The sequence below is a fragment of the Chrysochloris asiatica genome, unplaced genomic scaffold (genome assembly GCF_000296735.1).
Source record: "Chrysochloris asiatica unplaced genomic scaffold, ChrAsi1.0 scaffold00018, whole genome shotgun sequence".
In the NCBI taxonomy this organism is placed as follows: domain Eukaryota; kingdom Metazoa; phylum Chordata; class Mammalia; order Afrosoricida; family Chrysochloridae; genus Chrysochloris; species Chrysochloris asiatica.
In genome coordinates, this window is record NW_006408536.1 from 24,152,976 (window position 1) to 24,176,923 (window position 23,948).

At 43.8% G+C, this 23,948-nt stretch overlaps 1 protein-coding gene across 1 annotated transcript; it reads right to left on the reverse strand.

Moving 5' to 3' along the window:
• Positions 1–9,958: 9,958 nt before the first annotated feature.
• Positions 9,959–10,958, reverse strand: TMSB4X (thymosin beta 4, X-linked). The gene is made up of 2 exons (XM_006835627.1): positions 10,844–10,958; positions 9,959–10,400 (listed from the first exon to the last, which is right to left on the reverse strand). The coding sequence occupies exons 1-2, from the start codon at positions 10,941–10,943 to the stop codon at positions 10,366–10,368; spliced, it is 135 nt and encodes a 44-aa protein (XP_006835690.1). The 5' UTR covers positions 10,944–10,958; the 3' UTR covers positions 9,959–10,365.
• Between the last annotated feature and the right edge of the window lie 12,990 nt (positions 10,959–23,948).

Below are 23,948 nucleotides of genomic sequence, written 5' to 3' on the forward strand. Positions count from 1 at the left end.
TAAATTGTGGCAAATATATATGTAACAAAACATTGGCCATTTTGGCACTTTTTATGTGTACAGGTACAATTCAGTGGCGTTAATTATGTTTACCATGTTGTTCAACCATCACCACTCTCTACTGTCAAATGGTTTTCATCATCGGTAAGAGAAACTTCAAGCCCAGTTCCCCCAAGCAATGAGTCTTCCTTCCCCCTTTCTCCAGCCCATCCCTGGTGCCACTATTAAACTTTGATCTCTATGCATTTTGCCTATTCTAGGAATTTCATAAGAGTGAGACCACACAATATTTGTCCTTTCATGTTGGGCCTCTTTCACTGAGAGTACTTTGTTTCCCACATATAATGCACCCCCAGACGTAACAAGCACAGGGAACCAAGGAAGCTAATGTGAGAGGGGGTTTCATTGTTTGCAAAACGACAAGTATTGAATGCAGTATTGGCATTCAAATCAAGTAATGTTTTCAAGGTCCCCCCATATTGTCCATTGTATGTATGTATGGACCACATTTGCCTGTTCATTCATCTCTACCTACAGTTCTCCTGCCCCTTTAGGGCAAATGAGAAAAGTGAAACTCATCCCTTCCAAAAGGTTACATGCTAATAAAGGCTGAGCAGGAACAGGTGACAAGTTTAGTGGTGACAGCAAGAAATATTGTATCCTTTTATCTGTTAGTACTGAGAGGCCTGAGGGAAGGACAGGAAAACGTAGACACCTGGAGTAGAGTCAAGGGTGAGGTTTGGGAAGAAAGACTTCTTTAGGGCATGGGGAATAGATAGATTGTTTCAAATCAATCAGAAGTGATGGATTAGGAATCCGAGCTAGGACAGGAAAGGACAGGCAGTCACGAGGAGGCAAAAGGAGAGGCAAGAAGTAAAGGTTGGAATTGTCAACATGTGCGACACTGATTCCCATTGAGAAAATGATTTGACATCAGAATCCAGGAAAACACACACTCGCTCACACATAGCTAAGTGAAACAGAAGTGTGATTAAACAATACTTACCCTTCCCACGTGCATCTTGGGGGGAGGAAAAATGTGTGTGTTGGGGGTGTGCAAAGGTGACATTGGAGGTTTGCATTCACCTCAGAAGAGAGGTCTACTTCTCAGAAGAAAAGTCTCCCACTTCCGAAAAAATCAGCCACTGAGAACCCTATGAACCCTATGAAGGAGGTACACAGGGGTGTCATGAGCTAGGGTTGACACCACATCAACTGGTTTGAGACCCTTACCAGATAAGGGAGTTTGATCATCTCTACTCTGTTGCTTTCTACTCATTTATTTTGTTTTGTTTTGTTTTCTCTTCTTGTGCTGATAAGTACCAACTAAATTAATGTCATTATGAGTCTCTAAGGGGACAAGATCTGTGTTTTGAAAACCACACTCTAAGGTGTGGCCAGAAGTGTGGTAGCAGAGGGTGGAGGAGTAGCGGTTAGAACTGTAGTCAGCTGTCTGCTTTGGCTACAACTTTTGTTTGTTGTTTGTTAAGTGCCGTCGAGTCGGTTCCGACCCATAGCGACCCTGTACAGGGTTTCCGAGGGTGTAAATCCTTACGGAAGTAGAAAGCCTCATCTTTCTCCCGCGGAGCGGCTGGTAGTTTCGAACCGCTGACCTTGAGGTTCGCAGCCCAATTCGTAATCACTACGCTACCAGAGCTCCTTTGGCTACAACTACCATTGCCTTTTTTCCTTAGCTAAGCCTAGGTCTCCATGCTTTTTGTTTACTTAATCCTGTGACCTAAAGCCCTAACTCCCCTAAGGAGGCCCTAACTGGAAACACCTGTGGTGTAAAGATAGTGGCAGGGGCCAAGTCACAACTGGCCTTGGTCTAGCCGAGGGTCTAAGAAATTCAGAGCCTGAATAGACCTGAGCTTCCAAGAGAAAAAACTCAGAGCTCTTTCAAAAGACTATGGTCACAAGTTTGGAGTCACCTTCCTTGGGGCAGACGGTGCTTAATGTCTGGGTGAGACTCACTTGACTTTACTGCTTTCCCAGCTGAAGAATTCCTTCTTTGCTTGAAGACCTACATGGACTCGTTCTTTGGTATCTGATCCTCCTGTTGGAAAACTGCAGGATCTATTTCAAAAGAGAAACCTTGATGGAAAAAAAGATTCAAAACTGGAGTTGCCCATGAGTATGTTCTTGATGTGCATATATATCCATGCAGCTGTGGTGTAACATGGAGCAGATTTATATATCTCAGTTATAACATGGATAAAGGCAATAGAACAATGGAGTAATTAATCCCTTAGGTACACTCTTGTACATGTGACTTAGAGAATTTCTGTTTGATATATGAGCTCTCACCTTCCTAGCTTGTTACTCACACTTTTTTGAAATGATGAGTTCAGGGCTATCTATTGCAGCCCTTTCTTCAAAAAATTCTATTTATATTCCTTTTTTACTTTGTAAATTCTGTTTTGTTTTCACTTTCAGGACTGGCTTCTCCAACTCCTTATGATAGTATGTGCACTTAGTTTCCAAAATATTCTTCACTTGCCTTGAGGTCATTTCAAGTGACAGTACCAACACAATCATTTTCTTCAATGGCCAACTATGTTATTCAGCTCTGTAACCACAATAAACAAACACATAACCAACCCACACTGTTGATTTTTTTCCCATTCCCTGACCATTTGTCATCACTCACTTCAAGTTCCTAAAGGTGTTTTCAAATTAGCCCTTGTATTATAGAGGAACTTTCCAATTAATATGCACACATTTCAATGATCTTCTCTCTACCCACAAACCTAACTGACCAGCTCACTACTTCAACCACCACAGCACACTGAAAGACCTGTGGACTCCACGCTTGCATTCCAATGTATAGTGGGGTGGTTGATGGTCTCCCTAAAAGAGAAGTCTACATAAAATCCTGGAATCTGTGAGTACTAGCTAAATTTTGGGGAGAAAGGATCTTTCTAGATACAAATGCGTTAAGGATCTTGAAATGAGATCACCCTTAATTACCCAGGTGGGCCCCGCATCCAAGGACAAGTATCTTATAAAGGGGAAATTGACAGACTGAAGAGCAGGCCTTGTGAAGATGGAGGCAGAGATTGGAATGATGTGGTCACAAACTAAGCAACGCCTGGGACCACCAGAAGCTGGAAGAGACAAGGAATGGATTCCTTCCTAGAGTTATCCCAGGAGGGATGGCGATTCTGCCAGCACCTTGATTTCAGACTTCTGGCTTTCCAGGACTATGAGAGAATACATTTTTGTTGTTTTAAGCCACCCAATGTGTGGTCATTTGTTACAGAGCCAGAGGAAACTGATGTATGGTTAGAAAGCTGCTTTGAATGTGCAGACCCACCTCTGAGATCCCACAGCACAATACACTTTAAAACATTTCAAATCTATTTCGTCTCTGTCCACACCAATATAAAACTATAGCAAACGAACATGAAAAGTATAATGTGTACATGTTACAGCCTGTCTTATTGAAATGCGGACTAAGAAATGTAAGGTTTATTGCTTTATCATACTAGATTAATACAACACTGGAGATCTTAATCTGGTCTCTCAATGACAAGTATGAGCAGTTCTTTCTTTTCCCTACTCCACAGAACTGCATTTCCAATCAGAATCTCTGTGCTACCTTAAGCTGGTGAAACAATTTTATTTCTGTTATCGCCCAGTTGCCTAAAGACAATTTCCAAACTCCTTAGCCAGGTAGAGGGGCCCTTCCCAATCTAGTTTCAGCTGATCATGCAGTCCAATGCCTTACTGTCTAAAATAGAAACTCGATGAATAGATGTTGGGTAAATGAACAAACGGGGAGCACAGTGGCTCTGTAGAATAAGCACTGGGCTGTGAGTCATAATAAGATCAGAGGTTCAAACCCACCAGACACTCCTCAGGAGAAGGATGAGGCTTTCTGCTTCTGCAAAGACTTAGAACCTAGGAAACCCTATATAGGGCTGAACCAGTTCAACAGCACTTAACAACAGCAACATACAACAAAATGAATAAATACATCGTTCAGGCTGTTACTCTTGTTAGATCCCATCAAATCAATTCAGACTCATAGTGCTTCCAGGGGACAGAGTGGAACTGCCCCATAGGGCTTTCTGGGCTCGAATCTTTCTGGTGTGGCACTGCAGGATAATGCACTAGACCGCAAGGTCAGTTTGAATCACAAGGTAGGCAGTTCAAATCCAGCAGCCACTCTTTGGAAACCCTATATAGAGTCACTATTAGTCATAACCCACTTGACGGCACTTAATAACAGCAACCTCTATAAGAAGTCCTGGCACGGTACTATAGGATACATGCTGCACTGCTTACTATAAGGTTAGCAGTTCAAACCCAACAAACACTCCTTGGACACCCTATACAGGATAGCTGTGAGTCAGAACCGCCTCACTGGGGCTTAACAACAACAACAACAATCTGTATCGGAGCAGAGCTCTAGGTCTTTCTCCCAAGGAGCTGCTCCTTGGACAGTAATAATAATAATATGGTGATTAGTGGACCCATGTTCACCTCTTCCATTAAAGTCAGACCAGGCCTGGTCTCATTCGTCTTTCAATGACTAGGAAAGAACCTGGCATACAGGTACTCGATACATGTTTGTGAAGTAAATAAGGAACAACTCTCTCCACCCTCTAAGCAAGCCATTATTTGAGGTCAAAATAACCAGACGATATTGAAAACATTTTTTTTTTTTTTTTAACCTTTTCGTTTCTAGATTTGGAAAATGCTATCACAAAGTTGTTGAGTAGCTGAAGGGTATCAGCCGTTTACAGAGTCCAGTGTGGTTGTGAGGAAAGACACCAGTTCCTGTGGTTTGACAATCGTGGACAAGAATAGCTACTAATGAAGTAGGTCATGAATGTAACTTGTCCTTTGCCACTGAAACTCAAAACTCTGGAATCCTGCAAAACACATGCGACCGAGTTATCCACCAACAGGTGTTGTGCTTATCAACATTCTCGTGTGGTCATCATTAGGTCCCCTGAAGGAGTTCAAAATGTGAATGACTACTTAGAGTCAATTGGAGAGAGAAGATGAACTAGGGAAGACTAAGGGGTTAGTAGTGAGAAACGCATCTCTGGAAACTCAACATCTGCATCATAAAATTCTAGAAAAAGATACATATGAAGAGGCTATTTATCCACTTCTGGTGTGATGCGGTAGGATGAGCACTGGACTGCTAACCATAATGTCAACTGTTCAAACCTACCAGTTGCTCCTCAGAAAGCCTATACAGGGTCACTATGAGTTGGAACAGACTCACTGGCACTAACAACAATTTATTGACACTTTATTCCTAGATCTTGGACATTCCTCAGAAAGGATGATCAGAGGATGACAAGCAAGAGTTCTCCTGCCAAATTGCTCAATACAGAAAAAACCTTTGATTGTGATGCTAAGAAGCAGCTGAATTGCGCCTAAGTGAATTCACCAGTGAGCTTTTAGAGGCTGTGACTATAATTACTATAGACACATTAGGGGAAATGTCCACACCTAAAGCTAAGAGTGGAGTTCTGGTGTGGCGCTGTTGGATAAGCACTGGACTGCTAATCACAAGGTCGGCGGTTCAAATACACCAGCCACCCCTTGGGAGCCCTATACAGGGTCACTATGAGTCAAAACTGACTCAATAGCACTTAACAACAACAACAGATCAACGAGTATGCCCTAAAACCTTTAAGATACATACTAAAACCTTCTAAACCCTTAGGTTCATGATTCACCCTAAAACAGTTTCTTCCAAATTTCCAGTTAGATATAGGGCATCTTTTAACCAATGTAAGACACATGAGGAGTTCGTGGGGTATGCAGACTTTTAAGTACTCAACTGCTAACAGAAAAGTTAGCAGTTCTGGCCTAGCCAGAGGCACCTCAGAAGAAAGATCTGGTCATCTACTTCTGAAAAATCAGTCATTGATAACCCTGTGGGGCACAGTTCTACTTTGAAATGGGCGTGAAGAAAGGGGCTGGGCAAGGGGGTGTAGGGGTGGTGCTAGTCAAATGAGTCATAATTGCCTCTATGGCAACTTGTGGAAGCCACAGGAGGGAGCAGGGATTACTTCTCATACTGTATGTCTATGGCAAATAAAATGTCTGACACATAGGTGTTGGCAGAATAAACTAATGATGTAGTGCTTTGGCTTAATAATAGGTAGTTGGCTATAAGTGTTGGTTTAATTCAGCAAACTCAAGGAAATGACAGTTTCAAAGCTCTTTGTATTTTTACAAATATGTTTTTAAAATATATATTGCTTATATGTTCTAAGGTACACCAAAACAAGCCTGTGAAATGCAAGGGAAAAGAAAACATTGCTGTAGTGTTGATTTCGACTTAGTGACCCTGTAGGACAGAGAAGAGCTGCCCCATAGATTTCCATGGCTGTCTCCTTTGCAAAAGCAGGCTGCCACTTCCGTCTTCCATGAAGCAGCTGGTGAGTTCCAACCACTGACCTTTCAATAAGCAGTGTCACCAGTCACCAGGGCTCTTTATTAATGATGTCTCCATCAAGGGAGAAAAGCCCTCAATGGTAGAAGCATTAAGTATGACAGTAAAGAAGAAAATGAAAACAGCCCAATGCCACCGAGTCAATTTGGACTCCTAGTGACCCTGCAGAACAGAGTAGAACTGCCTCTTTGGGTTCCCAAGGCTATAACTGATTTTGAGAATAGACAACCTCATCATTCTCCCTTGGAGTGGTTGTTGGATTCGAACAGTCAACCTTTTGGTTCACAGCCTAACTTGTAACCCACTACATCATCAGGCCATCTTAACTATGACATCAGCTTTGACCAAGTTAAAGCCCTAATCCGCTCCTTTACTATGCTAGCCCACGTTGGACACATAAGTAAAAGTGCAGATATGAACCGTCGAATGCATGGACCCTGCTCACGAAAGTCTCAGACACTAAGAGTAGGACGGATACTCACACACAACAAAATAACCAGGGAACTTGAAGGCTAGGAAAGTATCCAAGGGAAAATTAGGCAAAATAAAAACAGCTCTTTGAAACATATTTCCTCCTAAGTTTATGTCATTACACATTTGTATCTTAAAATGATCCTTCTCATGACATGGAAATAAACTATCATTGAATGCCAATTTGGTGTGTTTCGTTCTCTTAGATTGCAATGTAAGTCACACTTGAAAATGTAATCTAAAAGTGAGAAGAAAAAAAAAAAAATCAGAAGGGATGGAGGGGAGGGGAGTTTTCTTATTCTCTTGCTAGGCCAGTGAAGACTATCAGGGTAAAGCAAATTTTAAGTGCTTTTCCTGTTTAAAAAAACAAACAAAAAACCCCACAATTTTAGTTTGACATTCTTGCATTGAACAAGGCTTAAGGTATTCTGTCACTTTTTGACCGCAATGTCTCCAAAATGTACTGTTCATTATGGTTAGTACAAAATTGACCTCTTAGATTTAGAAACAATACAAAATTAGTTTATGTTTGCACCCCCTTACATTTAAAGAGAGCATTTTCTAACTCACAAGAGAATGGGGAGAATCCAATGATTGTGAGATGCCAGAGGCCCAGTCTAGTAGACGCTCAAATGTTTGATAAGATTTCACAAACAGCCCCCACCTCACCCCCAGTCTTTGAACACAGACCACAAACTGACTTATTTTCCTGAAAGAATGAAAGAACTTCGAATTCTATCTATTGGAAAACTGGGAAAATGGGACTGTTCTGATTGAGATATTTGTGAGATTGCAAAGTTAAGTGTAGCTCAGCCTTCTTCATTTCCTCTATCTGTGCTTTATTCATCCTGATCAATTCAAATTTTGCAGAAGTCCCAGACCGGGCTGTGTGAGCTTCAGCTATCGCTTCAAATTCCATTGGTCTGTTTCTCCTTGGGGAAGAGGACAGGGTCAAGATGCAGTGGCTAGGGTCACCTTCCATCAGAACATTCTCTCATGTTAATTGTCAGCCTAATGTTTCTTTTCTAGCTCTCAAAAAGACCATGAGTATGAATTCCCAAACGGATTCGTAAATACCCCCAGCCCTTCCGGAAAGATTCTCTCTTGGGAAGAGAAAAAGAATTCTCTTCCCACACCAAATAATATACATAGTGTCTTCCAACCTCCAACCCCCCTCCCCCCGCCCCAAATGTGCATCACTCAAGTGTGCAAAATGAGCGTGTTTTGTTTCTGGAGTCCCTCATCCTACACACCAAGCAATTCAATCATTGCTGAATTTTTCTTGTCAATTCCCCACCCCTGTATTTTAGCTTTGTCCTCCCAGGGGAGAAAGGTCTGCTCTTAACTGTGACTTGATCTCATAAATCATCCCTTCCCTTAATGCTCGTTTTCATCTTTAAACTTAGAATACAGGCGTTGTGCTAATTTCTTACTATCTCATTTCATCTTTGAAAGAGGCTCCCAGCAAAACCTGCAGAAAGATTGGCTTCTCTGTGTACCTTGGGGCATTTTCAATTTTGCCCACACTCTTCCTTTCAGACCAGAAAGGCATTGTGGGGCTGGAGGGCCAGTCTCCATCTTGGGATGGTTCCGAGGCCTTTTGTGCTGACTGATGTCTCTTGTATTGATCAAGCTCTCAGGCTGTGTGTGCAGTAGCAAGTCCACATCCTTCCCTTGCAGGGCTCCTAGCTGATGTTCTAGTTGATTGTGGAAACCACAGGTAAATGGTTTCCTGTGTATTTCTCAAAATAAGTGTTGAGCAAATAAAGGAAATGAGCTAGCTTAATAATGAGCAACAATTTGCCCCACCCTACCCCCTGACCTTCAAAGTGAGTATTTTCATAAATCAGTTTTGGGGAAAAAACAAATGAATTTAGTTCCTTGGATGTTCATAATGTGAATTTTAGCTTTGCTGCAATGTTGGGTACGCTACCCTTTGTAAACACTATTCTTTTGTTTCTCCACTTAATAAAATTGGCATCTTCTTTTAAACATGTACCTTTCTTATATAACACAGGGATTCATTAAGACATACCTGTTACTTAAAAAAAAAAAAAAATTAAATGATATCCATTTTTCCCCACCTTGCATGCACATCAAGGACTTAGCTTTCACCCACCACAGAAAAGATGGATCTTAAATGATTGAATAATCATCAGTCTAAAACAATAAAAAACCAGAGATCAACGACTACCAGCTGGATTTAAATCTAGTCCAAGCTTCAAGAGTCCTGTTTAGTTATCTTTTAAATTCAAAATTATTTAATCCTATAAATCATGAGACTTCAGAAATTATAAAATCATTGTAAAACACATTCATCTTTTTATAAACGCAATCCTAAATATTGAATTTTAATTAGAAACCAGCTATTGGGCAATGAGAAAGGCTTACGTTCCAAATTCCTTGTAAAGCAGTTACTAAAAAAAAAAATCAGTTTTTACCCAATTTATTTGTTTATGGTTTGTGATGATGCTAAGTAATTGGTTAAATGACCTAAGTTCAAGTAAAATACCTTAAGTAAGAAACAATGGTGTAAAAAAATGGTCACCACCGTCACTTTGACTTTAGGGCATAAATTCAGTGTTTATCAAAACCTACAAATTATTAACTGTTCAGTACCTTTTATACAACTAGTTAGGTGTCCGACACTGACTCATAGCATCCCCCATACAACAGAACAAAATACTGTCCTGTGTCCTGCACCATCCTGGCAATCATTGTTACACTTGAGCCTGAGCCCGTTGCTGCTGGCATTGAGCCAATGTATCTCTTTAGGCGTCTTACGCTTTTTCACCGACCCTCCACCTTCCCAAGCATGATGTTCATACAACTGCTAAAATGTAATCAGCCCAAGTAAATGTTCTCTCAATCAGCTATTATAGGCAAGGTACCACACATACCTCAGTGAAAATCGTTTTCTAGCTGTTATCGAATTTACTCAGATCCCCAGACGCTGGTCATTTATTGCTCCCCTGGTAAGAACGTGGATGATGACGCAAGAAAGGTTTTACTGGTGAATCAGTTGAACCTTCCAAATTCCAAACAGTCACACACAACAGGCAGGTTTTAAAACTTTTTATTTGCATATTAAAAAAATTGTGCATTCCAATAATTAAAATCATTTGAACAAAAAAAAAAAATGGCACCCCGATTAAACTGCATTTTACGCCTGCAGGACACCTTGGACCAGCTTTGTTTTTACTCTATATATTTTATTCACTGTCGTCCCACCCAGCTCCCTCCTTCAACATGCAAGTTCTTTTCCTTCCCTGCCAGCCAGACAGGCCGATGGGAGCGGCAGGCGCCGCCTTCGTTGTCAGTAGTTCTCGATTCTTTGATGTGAAAAGGGGCAGCAGTCATTTAAACTTGATCCAACCTCTTTGCATCTTACAAAGTTAAACAGCTAAAAGAAGGAAAATAAGAAGGCAATGCTTGTGGAATGTACAGTGCATATTGGCGGCGCCGCCTCATTACGATTCGCCCGCTTGCTTCTCCTGTTCGATCGCTGTAACGGGAGAGAGGGGACAAAAAAGATGGAGGATGATTAACAGTACCTCCTAAAGTCTCGAACTGAAGGGCAGTATTTGCCTTGAAAGCATCTTTTCACATCATAAAATCTCTACAAGCATAAATAGGCAATTCCACAATGAAATATTTCTATTATACGTAAAATGATGCGCATTTTAACAGATAAGTGTATGGGTATATTGTTAAGCTATATTCTTTATTCCAGGTTTAGATTCAATTACCAAAGTGTTGCCATGTGCTGACTGCAAAACCATTTTTAATTAATCTCTCCATGCACATTAATCATAAAGCTGCTGGCTCCTCCCCGCGCTTCTTTCTCCCTCCAACCCCCCCCACCCCTGAATTCTTCTCCCAGTTCCTCCTGGCCACTCCCGCCCAGCCTGGTCCCAAGATAGTGAGGGGCGGAGGGGGAAAGCTTACTTTCTTTTGAAGGCAGTGGATTTTTCTCTTGCGTTTCTGTCTTCTTCAATTTCGACTTATCGAATTTCTCAATCTCGGCCATATCGGGTTTGTCAGACATGGTGTAGCGGTGGAATCTGCAGGTACAAAAGCCAAGGGGGAGGGTAATCCACCCACCATCATCTCTCTGGCCGCCCCCCTTCAATTTCTTGCCTGAACCCCTTTCTCATTCGGTTTTTATTAAATGCTAAATAAAGAAGAGTCCTCTCCTCAGGAGAAAAAAAAAGAGGTCCTTCCCACCCCAGTATTTCAAAACGCGGAGGGAGCGGGGGTGCAGACAGAGGGCAAATCTTTCAGAAGACTGAAATTAATCAGAGTGGCTTGTTAATTGCAGCGTTGAAAAAAGAAAATTTGCCTAGATCAGAGAACAGTAAAGCCACTCCAAATTAAGAGCTTAAGTGGGAGGGGAGGGGCGGATAATTCTTTAAATGCAGCCGAGGATGCACAAAGTGTGCCCCTTTTTCTCTGCTTGGTTCCTCCCCCAAGCTATGGCCTGGTGGCGCTTTCTTCACTGACACAAAGACTGCAGCTGCTGCGGGCGCCTCCGACCACCGCCCTGCCTATTGCTTCCTCCTCCCGCGCAACAATGCTATCATATCCTCTCCCAAACCCAGTCATCAATCCCCGGCTGCAGCGAGCGTCCCTCGTTTACGTTCCTTCCTGAGAAGGGCAGCCACCTTAATACTGTACCCAGTGGCCCGAAGGGGGGGAAAATGGAGCTGTTGGGAATCTGGGCTGGGTGGGTGTGAGCTGGAACAAAAGATTTTTCTGTGTCTGCTAAACCCCAGCCTCAGCGGCCAAGGAAGAGGCCTGAGGTGGGGGAAAGGAGTTAAAAGAACTGTTCCCTCAAACCAGCAAGGCGAAACGCCCGTGTTTCTGAAAAATCATTCAGTTCCCGACCCCGTTAGCAAGCATCTGGAGACTTTCCGCGCCAAACTACCCGAGTAGCCTTCTAGGGAGGACTCCGGGGCTGGGCTTCAGAGGTGGCTGGCTAGGAGTGTGATGAAGGGATGGGCGAAGGTGGCAGGAGGGGACACCTCAGGGCTGGGGCAAGGGCAGGGTCCGGGGGCTCACCAAGCGAGACGAGAGCGAGCGGTGTCCTTGAGCTCAGTGGCCGCCGCCGAGTGCCGGGCGGGGCGCGCGGCGCTGCTTTATGCGCGCTGCTATGTAAATGAGATGATGTCACCTGATGTCCCGCTTAACTCCTTCGCGCCTCCGCAACGTCGCCCGCGGCCCCCTAACGCACCCGAACGCCTGGAGGGAGGAAAAGCTAGCGACAGAATACCCACCCCACGACATTTGATGTCGATTGTCATGAATTTTTGCCATAGCAGCAGAGATCTGTGTATGATCACTATGGGGCTGGGATCTAGGGGGACAAGCATTCCTTTACTGCGACACTGCCATTGTGTGAGACCGACACAGCCGAGCTAAGGCGCGCGGGGCTCCCTCGCAGCAGGGCCTCGCCCACCGCCCGCGCGAAGCTGTGACTCAGCTTGCAGACCGATGGAGGGCCATCGCCCCACCCTAGGCCTTTGTCTCTCTCCATAGCTTGCTCCTTGACTTGGGTGGGAGGTATGCACCCTCAAGTGATTGAAAAAAAGAAAAGTTTCATCACTATAACATCCATATTTTTTCATCACTGTAGTTTTGTGAGCAACCAAGTCAAACCACGGTGATATTTGCGGGGTGTAGGGCAATTTGTCAGCAGTTTGTGAAACATAACGCCTCTCTATTGAAAAGTAAGTCTACCTTGAGCTTTGCTCTTGCCTTGCTGCGTGATAATAAAGAAATTCTCTTACTTTCCTCTTCCTTATTTTCCTAAGTCCTAAAAGTGGTTGCTAACTATGTGAGATTCCATTATCTCGAACATCTTAAAAAAATGAAGTTAAAAACCTCAAACCCTGTGTATTATCGAGCTTTCCCTCCCGGCATAAGGAGGTTTCTGGATGCACATGTAAGTTACATAGGAAATATTCACCAACGAGGATGTGGGTGGAAAGGGAAGCAGTTTTCAAAATGGCACCTGATTTTGTCAGTACCAGTGACCCACTTGGTGGTGGTGGTATTTACCATGGAGTCAATTCCGACTCACAGGGACTAGCGACCCTATAGAGGGTTTCCAAGGCTGTAAATCTTTACGGGAACAGAAAGCTTCATCTTTCTCCCGCGGAAGGGCTGGTAGTTTCAAACTGCTGACCTTGAGGACTTGGGACTGAAAATTAGTTATAAATATTATGCCAATGCTTGCAACTGGCATGTGAAAGGAAAAAAAGATATGCTGGTTCTGGAAAGGCCTTAGTTGTAATGATTTGGGGGGAGGCAAAGTTGGGTTCGAAATTGTTCTCCTTTTCTGTCTGAAGCCTCCTGCTAAACACTCAGGGGAAGGGGACTTTGTTGCCCTGGCCATTAGAGTCAAGTGTCATATACATGCTGAAGTGGCACAGACTTCCCCATTTCTGTACCTCCTGGACTTCCTTTTTCCTGGGGAGGAAGCCAGAAGGGGTGGGCAGGGCCAGGTGGCAGGCTTGTTTCCTAGTTAATTCTCTGCTGGGTGGCAGCCATCCTGCTCCCCCACTACCCTGCCTTCTGGGACTGGCCGGCTGGTGTAGGGGTCCACTGCATCATCCAAACATAGACGAGATCTGGAAGGGGAATTTTACGGCTGGTTTCAGTTGGCAGCTGCAGTTGTACCAACCCCATTTCTGTAGGTCCTAGGATCCTATTTCCGGGTGTTCAGCTGCTGTTACAAATCAAGTCTGTCCTCCCTGACATCTCCTGATTACAAAGAATGCCACTACCCTCTCGTGGCCTGTTCTTGCATGGGCTTTCTTGAAACAGGATTAGGCCCTTGCAGAAGCAGTAGCTCCAGAGAAGGAGGATTTTTCGCTTCTCTGAATTTAGGATCTTGATAGAAAAAGGACAGGTGGCTAGATAGGGATGGAAAGAAAGAGAGAGAGAAAGAGGTAACTTGCTGAAAGGAAGAGAAAAGAGACTACCATAGTTGAACTCGACTTGCCAACTAATCAGGAGACTCAGACAGAATGAAGAGCACGAAAGGTGAGGCAGAAGTTGTGTGACCTTGTCAAATCCATTCATCTTTCTGTGTGTCCATTTTCTCTTCTGTAAAATGGGATCATTGTAGTATGTCTATCTCACCCAGTTGTTGGGAGGCCTGAATGCTTAGTAAATGATTTGTATTGTTTTTACCGTTATATGTTATACTACTACTATTAGTATTATTTAGGATCAAAGGTTGAGGAAAAATAATGAAATAAAACATGTGTTAGTGCTTGGAATTAATCTACAAATCTAAGATGTTTTAATATTATTTTTCTTTCCTAAAATACTGATAAAATTAGATCTTTTATTCTTTTTGCAGCAAATAAAAATAACGACTTTCATTGGTCGATACCATAGGTGCTTTGGTTAACGGTGAGAAAGGAGCTGATGGCGGCTGATGGTGGTGGTTGTTAAGTCCCTTTGTGTCATTCTGATCCATGAACTGCTCCCTAGGGCTTTCGAGGCTGTGACCTTTTGGAAGCAGTTTTTCAGGCCTTTCTTCTGAGTGCCTCTGGCTGGCTTCGAATCTCATCTTTTAGCTAAGGGATAGATGTAAGCCATCATGTCACCCCCAGCCCCCCAGGTCAGTGCCTCAGAGTCACCAGGAAGCAATGAGGCAACAGACAGGCTGTTTTGTTCCCTCCCCCACATGCTGGGCTCAGAGTTGCTCAATAAATGTGGTCACACTGCATTGAATTGAATTGCTAAGCGAGCCCATGCCTCCTATCCCTTCCGCCCCACTCCCAGGGCCTAAAACCACCTTGCTTTCTGTCTCCAGGTAATTAAGTCCATGTGTGAAGGTTCCAAATGTCAAGGGCTATTCCTGCCACCCAGAAGCAAATTATCTGGGTCAGCAAGTACTGGATATAAAAACCACTTAACGTGGGCATTTTCAATCACAAAGAATTGTCTACAAAGCGCCATTGATAACAACAACTCCATGTGTGTCAGAGTAGGACTGTGCTCCACAGAGTTTTCGATGACTGATTTTGTGGAAGTAGATTGCCAGGCATTTCTTCCAAGGTGCTTCTGGGTGGAATTTAACCTTCAATCCTTTAATTAGCAGCCCAGTGCATTAACCATCTGCACTACCCAGGGATTCCTGAATTACTGTGTTGTTGTTGTTGTCTTCCTTTGCCTTCCAATCAATTCCAACCCATGGGGACCCCATGTGTTATAGAGTAGGGTTTCCTTGGCTATTATCTTTCTAGGAGCAGATCGCCAGTCTTTTCTTCTGCCAACTTTTTGACTGCCAGCTGAGCACAAACTGTTTATTGTTGTTGTTATGTACCGTGGAGTTGGTTCCAACTCATACAAACTGTTTGCACCACCCCAAATCTTCTGAATGATCATATGACCCAGCAATTCCACTCCTAGGTTTATGAGGGGGCTTTAAAAAGTTTGTAGAAAATGGAATGAAAAGATCCTGGAATTTTTCTACGAACTTTTTGAAGCTCCCGGGTATATATCCCAAAGAACTGAAAACGGGAACGCAAACAGATCCTTGTAATGAATGCTCACAACAGCATTATCCACAATCGCCATACAGTGTAAACAACCCAAACACCCATCAACAGACGGATACGTGAAATGGGGTCCGTATGTGAAATAGAATGCTAGCCAGCCATCAAAAGGCAGAAAATACTAATACATGCGACAACATGGATAAACCTCAAAATCATTCTGCTAAGTGAAAGAAATCAGACACAAAAGCCACATATTGTCTGATTCCATGTGCGTGAAATGCCTCAAAGAGGCAAATCTACCGAGACAGGAAGTAAGATTAGCCGAGGCCAGGGTTGGGGGGAGGGGGGAATGGGAGTGACTGCCAATAGGTACAATGTCTCTTTTTGGGATGATGACATTGTTTTGGAATTAGATAAAGGTGATGGTTGTAAAACATTGTGAGTATACTGCATTGTGCATTTCAAAATGGCTAACTTTATGTGACATGAATTTTTATTGCAATAATAATGCAAAAAAAAAAAAGAAAGAAAGAAAATTGAAAAAGAATTCATAACTCCATTCCCCACACCCTGGTGTTTGGTTAGGAGGAAATTTAAGGGGAGTCAAAGGTGAAATGAGACTCAGGGGTTCTTAACCCTTTGCGTGCCTTCCCCTCCTTTCACAGTGTGATGGATGACGCTTCTCTGAAAGATATCAATGCATAAAATAAAATAAACCTGAGCTCACAAATGGTAGCAATTAGGATTACATACATTTATCAAAAGGTTGTTAGAAAGTGTTCTGTAGTGGTGTTTATTCTTCTTTATGCCCGAAAAAATACAGTCTAGTCATAGGTCTCATAAATCCAAAATTCTGATGAATGTCTAGATAGCTGCAGAAATGCTAATGTACAAAAACAATTTGTGATTTCGACTGTTGACCAAATCCCAGGAACTGCTAGTATCGTACTGCTTCCTTGTGTGGCATCTTTGCTTTCATTGCCTTCAATGCTAAGATTCAGTTAGAGGTTAATGAAAACAAAGATGTCTTTTTTTCCCCCTTTCTATGTTCATGGACTCCCTGAATTCCATCTTTTTCTCCAAGTTCATGGACTCCCTGGGTGTCTGTGGACTGCAGGCTTATGGCTAGGGAGCCCTTACACTAGAGAAAATCACCAACAGGGTTTCTAAGAGAGACATGGAAAAGACGGCGTGGATACAAGGGAATGGAATAAACCACTAAATCTGTCCATGTTTGAAATGTAATGTACCATTGAACTCTATGTTCTCTGCTTGGCCTAAATTCCACAGTCTATATCAGCAGCATGGGAACACGGGGTTCTTAGGATAAACACTCGACTGAAAACCACAAGGTCGGCGGTTTGAACCCACCAGACACTCTAGGGGAGAACGATTAGGCTTTCTTCTCCCGCAAAGATTTACAGCCTCAGAAACCTCATACAGGTTGAGTTGGAGTGGACTTGATGGTACTTAACAACGACACCTCACCAGCAAATTGTTGTTGTTGTTGTTAAGTGCCGTTGAGTCAGTTCCGACCCATAGCGACCCTGTACAGGGTTTCCGAGGGTGTATTGAATTGTGTGTGTGTGTGTGTGGGGGGGGGGTCAGGGACCAGCTTATAGGTGTCAGCTTACATTTTGTGGTTTAGTAATTGCTTATGTAATGCAACTCATATTTTTTTTCTGGTGTTTGTGGACTTCATCAAAGCATACTCTCATCTTTTGTGTCGTTTTATCCTTAAAAAGCACCCTTATGCAAATAAAACAGCCAAGTGTTTGCTGTACTGTGGTGCCTTGCGTATTGCGGGGATGCTGGAAGCTATGCCACTGATATTTCAAGTTCCAGCAGGGTCACCTGTGATGGACAGTTTTCAGCAGAGCTTTCAGACTCAGACAGACAGATCACAAGAAACGATTGTCTGATCTAGTGCTGGAAGATGAGCCCCATAGGTTGGAAGGCATTCAAAACACAAAGTGGGGCCGAAAGACTAGATTGGAATATTCCAACAATGGTGAGAACGGCCCAGGGATGGGCAGTAGTTTTTTTCTCTTGTGTAGGGGTTGCCATGAGTTGGAGTGGACTCCACAGCAACTAGCAACCACAAACAGTTGAGCTTGAACTGCCGACTTGTTGTCTAAACCAACCTTCTAGTCTAGCACATTAACCCACAATGCCACACCAGGGCTCCAACAACAACACTGGTATCAATACATTGCAGTGTATGAAACACAGCACAGAAGGACAATCAGTGAGAGCAGAGCCAAGGAGTTGGAACTAGGAGTTGGAACCGACTCCGCAGCACATAACAACAACAACCAGAAATCTCAAAATTGCCAAGCAAGGGCAATGAGACATTCCAGTGGATAAAAAGGAATAGACAGAAAGCAGTGCTTTGGTTCAAGAGAGAGAGAGATGCTATTTGTTTTTGTTGTAGTTGTTTTAAATTCCTATATCTTTAATGTTTCATTTCCTGTACTTGTTGTTGTTGTTGAGTACCATCGAGTTGGTTCCGACCCATAGCGACCCTGTACAGGGTTTCCAAGGAGCCACTGGTGAGCTTGAACTGCTGGCCTTGCAGTTCAAATGACTTTGCAGTTCAGCGCATTAAACCTACAGCGCCACACCAGGACTCCCCTGTATTTATTGTTGTTATTGTTAAGTGCTGTCGAGTCGATTCCAACCCATAGCAACCCTGTATAAGGGTTTCCAAGGAGCAGCTGGTGAGCTTGAACCACCCGACCCTGAAGTTCAAACGACTTTGCAGTCTCACGCATTAGCCCACAGCACCACACCAGGACTCCACCGTTAGAGTTGTGTGAATTATTTAGTTTCTAATGTGCACCATGCTTAGAGTTCCAGAATGAAAGAATCAAACTCACCCAAAAGCACCTGAGAGGAAAGACTCAGCAATCGGCTTCCCAAAGCTCACAGCCTTGAAAACCCTAAGGAACTGTTTTACTCTGCATCCATGGGGTCTCCATGGATCAGAATCGACTTGACAGCAACAAAGGGCAACTCTCAGTTTGTTTCTTACCCATGTACTTCAGTACTTAGTTCATTCATTAAGAGCAAGGATGTTTTCCCACGTAGTCACAGTGCAATGATCAGCACAGGAATCTCACATTGCTATCCTGCCTAGGGTCATACATCGCACAGAGATGTCAGGCCCCATCTGTGCGTCTTAATACAAACCTTTCTCAGTCCCTCTCTTTTTATTGTGAAGAAGGTTTACAGACAAGAGCATCAGTTTTACATTCAATAAATCATATGCTTTGTTTCATCTCAATGATTGCAATCTCCTCCTTGGAACAACAGTTATCCTGCTTCCTCCCGGTGGCTCCTGTTTCCCTTCCACCCACCTTCCCATCCCTTCTGCCCATTGTCCTTAGGTACATGTTGCCCCTTTGATTTTGAATGATTGGCCTTTCCAGCATTCATTGTCCTTAGGTACATGTTGCCCCTTTGATTTTGAATGATTGACCTTTCCAAAAGGGAGCATACCTAACTAGTGTGTTTGTTGCCCCCCACCCCCAGCCTCTCTTGGTCTTCCACGACACTAGCATTTTTCAAAAAGAGAGGACCATTGTTTTATAGAATTTCCTCAATTTAAATTTGACCCCAAGGTGTCCTGTGACCACCTCAGTATCTTGCATGAGCAGGTACATGATGTTGGTTGCTCTCACTATTGCAGGTTTTAACATGGATCATGCAATGAAGGTTTCTCCAGTGTCAAGGGACTGTTTTCTGATGTACCTCTAGCCCCTGCCTATATTCCCTGGAGTGAGTTTTTCGGTCTTCACAGGAACGCTTCTAGCTCAGGTGTGGTGGTACAAACCCAAGCATGATTCCAGGTGGTTTTGCAGGACACTTGGATGTAGACCCCTGGGCTTTCGTTTCTGGTCTGTCTGAGTCTGGAACACAGCAACATGGAAGCCACCACAGTGGTACACACAGACGAATGGCGACATGGGACTCAAACATATCTGTGTCATGAAGATGGTGCAGTGTTTTGTTCAGCTGCTAACCAAAACATTGGCAATTCAAAACCACCAGTGACTCTGTGGGGGGAAAGCTCTGGCAGTCTGCTCCCATAAAGATTGCCGGTGTTGTTGCTAAATGCGGTTCAGTCTGTTCTGATTCATAGCAGCACTGTATAGGGTTTCCGAGGAGCGGCTGGTGGGTTTGAACCACCAACTTTGTGGTTAGCCGTCCATTGTGCCACACCAGGAAACCCTATGGGACAATTTTACTCTGTGTTGTAGGGTCACAATCAGTTGGAATTGATTCAGTAGTACATAACAACATACACACATACGTAGACAGTAAAACCTGTGAAAGTAGAAAACTATCTAAGGCAGAAACCTATTCGAGAAGAAAAACTCAAATATTACCCACTAAAACAAGCAGTAGAAAAATGGTAAGGCTGTACCCCATCAAAGGTAGAAAGCTTGCGAGACCTGGAGAAACGAGGCTGGTCCATCAACTTCCGGCTCTCCCGGGATTCACTGTATACACATATATATATATATACACGTCTTTTTCCCTCCTAGCATTGTGAATAAGAGCAAAAGCTAGAGTCAACCTTAGTGTATGTTATTAGGAGACTAGTTGGATACTTGACAGAACACCCATACGATGGAAAACTATTCCACCATTAAAGAGAGACTGATGAAGATCCGATATTTTGAAACTCATGCTGCTGTTGTTGTTGATATTCGTTGATCATCTAGGAATAATCATTTCAAGGGTTCATCCAGCCTTCAGGACTCCAGAAAGTCTGGAGATCATGAGCATTTGAAATTCTGTTCCTCATTTCTCCCCACGTTTGAATAAGTTCTTCTATAGACTCTTGTTGATCAAAATATTCAATAATGGTATTGAGGCGGATGTAGTCATGATACTATGGAAGGATGTCCAAAATACACTCTGATGTAGTAAACCCAAAAAACCCTCTTTGTGCCATAAAAAAGTGGGCCATATAGACACAATTTCCAAAAGGGGGTTGAAAAAACTAGTAACAGACGTTACCTCTGGGGAAGAGAAATGGAAATACCTCTAGCACATACATGGTCACCAGAAATAGTTCTAAATATTATTTGTATGCATTTTGCTTTGACTTTTTTATATAACATGTTATCGTGCTTTTGGTGGATCTTTTATACATAAGTTCTGTTCCCGTTTAATGATTTCTACACATATTATTCAGTGATATTGGTTACATTTTCCGCAATGTGACAGCATTCTCATTCTTTCCGTTCCAGTTGCTCCATTTCCATTGATGTCGTTTCTTTGTCCTCCCCCCTTCCCCCCCGCCCTCTACGATGACCATATAGATGATTTTTAGAAAGAGGTCAGTATTCACAGATGCCACAGCTCATTTTATGAGCCAATCTGTTATTTAGCTGAATGTTGAACTCCAGGAGTGGTTTGAGTTCCAAGTTCAAAGGGTATCTCTATTGGTCCACTAAGTCTGGACTGTTTTAAGAATTTGAGCTTTGTTTTATCATTCTATCTGGGCATTTTAGCTTACTTTTATATTTTCTATATTCTTTTTCTATTTTTTCATGCCCAAGAAACTTCACAAAACCAACATACAGGCAGTTGAGTATGACTTTAAAAGAAATTGATTCTGACCGTGGACTTGGGGTTTCTTTAGCAAGAAAACACCTTTGAAAGGAAGTGAAACACAGCCAAGAAGAATGAGGGCGACTTCCTGCTTAACAGCAAATGTAGGAACTCATGTTCTTAAAGGGCCAGGAGGACTATTGTAACCCTAAATCAAAATGATGTAGCTAGTCTACCCCAGGACCCTATTCTAGTACACAACTGTAGCACCAGCGCTTGGTTAGTCAAGCCACAGCAAGCCCAGGTAAGAGCTATTTTTCTTTAGTGCTGCTCTACTGCAATGTTTTCCCATAAAATGTGAGCACAGCATCACACCTTGGTGAATTGAATCATATGTTCAAAGAGGTAGGGAAGCTACTCCTGGAATCATATGTTATAAAGTTCATACTCTTCTCCAGATGGGGTACGCAGTCGTGTGTGTGTGTGTGTGTGTCTGTGTGCGTGAGAGAGAAGGAATGTGTGTGGAGTATGTGTGTGAGAGAAGCAGGGAATATGTGTGTGTAACAGAAAATGTGTGGATGTATGAGACAGTGTCCTGTGAGAAAATGTATGTGAAGGATGTGTGCATATTCGTGGATCACTTTCTTTTAAGTAACAGCACCTTTGGCCAAGTAGAACCATTGTAAAAACATACACAGATGCTTTGTTTTTTCACGTTTCCGTTTCCATTATTTTTGCATCTGAGAGCCTCCTGACAGTCCTGGGAGGGTAGCTGGCTCTCTACCTTTAAATGAAGACCCAAGGCCCATGGTAAGTGACTTGCCCAAGGTCTCAGGGCAGGTAGCAATGGCAGAGTCCAGTTCCAAACCTGGTAGTCTGGTTTCTGGCCTGGTGCCCTGGCAGGGGAGGAGCTGTGGTTTCCTGTGGTTTCATCACCCATCCCTGTGGTGTTAAGTAGAAGTAACTTTCCATTGGCTTCTGAGAGGGGAGAGATCCATGGGAGGCGGGGGTGGGGGGGCGGGGGGGGTTGGGGGGGGAGGGTCATGGATGAAGGAAGTCTAGAAAAATAGGCAAGGTGACCAAGGGTTGGGGGAGTGGGGAGGGGTAGGGGCAGGGGTGCCATCTTCTCTCTCCCCTATTAGCTGCTCTTAGTTACTTGTGTGGTTTTAGAGCCTGTAAGATGGAAGGAGTCACACAGAGGAAGTGGTGAGGGGTGAGGCAGGGGAGGAAGGGAGATAGAGTGTACTCACAGCCCTCCCCTCCCCATGTCTGGCAACTGCCTGGTTCCCACACAACTGATTGGGTCTTCACTTCCATGGTAGCTGAGCAGAGACGCCTCTCACGCCCACTCTGCATTGCCATTGATGCGGATGCTCCTGGCCAAGGGGATTTCTGTCCCCCCTGAGAGCGCCATGTGGGGGTGGAAATGCATGCTGCCTTTTCCCCACTTCCCCACTTCCCCACCACCTAGGGAGGCTGGCCAGACTTCACCAATAGCAATGCAGGAGGCGGAGTTAAGTGTGCATCTTTGTTGTTGTTGTTGTTAAGTGCCATTGAGTCGGGTCCGACCCATAGCGACCCTGTACAGGGTTTCCAAGGGTGTAAATCTTTACGGGAGTAGAAAGCCTCATCTTTCTCCCGCGGAGCGGCTGGTAGTTTCGAACCGCTGACCTTAAGGTTCGCAGCCCGATTCGTAACCACTACGCTACCAGAGCATCTTAGATAAGTTAAAAAAAATACTGTTTTTGTGTAGCTCAGAGTACAATATTTAGGCCACATTTCTATGAGAAATAAAATTGCATTCTTTATCTGAAATTTGAATTTCCCTGGGCAAGCCTACCCTGGGAGACAAAACCTAGAGTCCTTCACAGATGAATAGCTAGTTTCATCTGCCTGTCCATCCAGCACCATCCCAACACAGAAAGACGCATGCACACCCAATGCTCCTTCTAGAGTCTCCACCAGCCTGAGTCCTCTGGCTGAGGAGAGACAGAGAGAGGTTCTGAGGACAGCAGGGTTAGGAGGTGACTCAGAGCTCAGCCCAGTGAAGAAGCTGGACATGGACTCCAACAGCACATGGGAGGTCAGCCGACTTGCTCAAGGTATACCAGTCAGAGGCAGGTGCTCAATGAAGCGAGTCAATAAGACTTCCGGGATTCTCTGAAGCCCTGCTAGGCTCCTCACTCCAGCCTGTGTTTAGTATGGCTCTTGCCTGTGAAAGTCACCTGCAGAAGCAATGGAAAGCCTGCCCTTGAGGATGGAGGAGGACTCCCCACTCTCACCCTCAGAATTCTTTCTGTTTCCACTCTATGCCAAACACAATGATAACAGGATGCCGGGGCACCTGCCCTCACAGACCCGTTTGAAAATCAGCTTTATTGAAGCTTAATGTACAGAAAAGAAAATACAGACATATTAAGGACACAGTTGGATGACAGTTGACAATCATCCCAATCATCCCAATCAAGATACAGAGTTTCTCCCAGCCCTGAAAGTTCCCTCGGCCGTTTTAGAGACGTAAGTTTAAATGGCTGTCTACTTTGTGACCTGGTATGGCGCTGCAGGATAATGCACTGGAGCACAAGGTCTGTTTGAACCTCAAGGTCAGCAGTTCAAATCTTACTAGCCACCCCTCGGAAACCCTATACAGGGTCGCTCTGAGTCAGAACCGGCTTGACAGCACATAACGACAACTCTGTAACCTTGGGACCGACTGCACAGGGCAGTCCTCACAACCCCACACCTCGGGATGTCTTCTATGGTGATATTTGTCATAGCTGTTGCCCTTTGTGTCCTTGTCTTCTCTCTCCATCAGGCTGAGGGTCCCCAGTGGTGGACCTAGGTCTTATTTCTCTTGGTATCTCTAGCACATGGTCACATGGGCCGCCATACATCATGCTTGTTGAGTGGGTTTGAACTCTGAGTCATGGAAAGTAAAGAGGTGATTATGAATCTGGAGCACTTCTTGTAAA

Excerpts from the sequence above, each read along its gene's own strand:
- TMSB4X (XM_006835627.1), bottom strand. The coding sequence starts at position 10,943 with ATGTCTGACAAACCCGATATGGCCGAGATTGAGAAATTCGATAAGTCG. Across the intron at positions 10,401-10,843 it reads TCCACTGCCTTCAAAAGAAA|CGATCGAACAGGAGAAGCAA; the intron begins GTAAGCTTTCCC and ends CTCCCGTTACAG.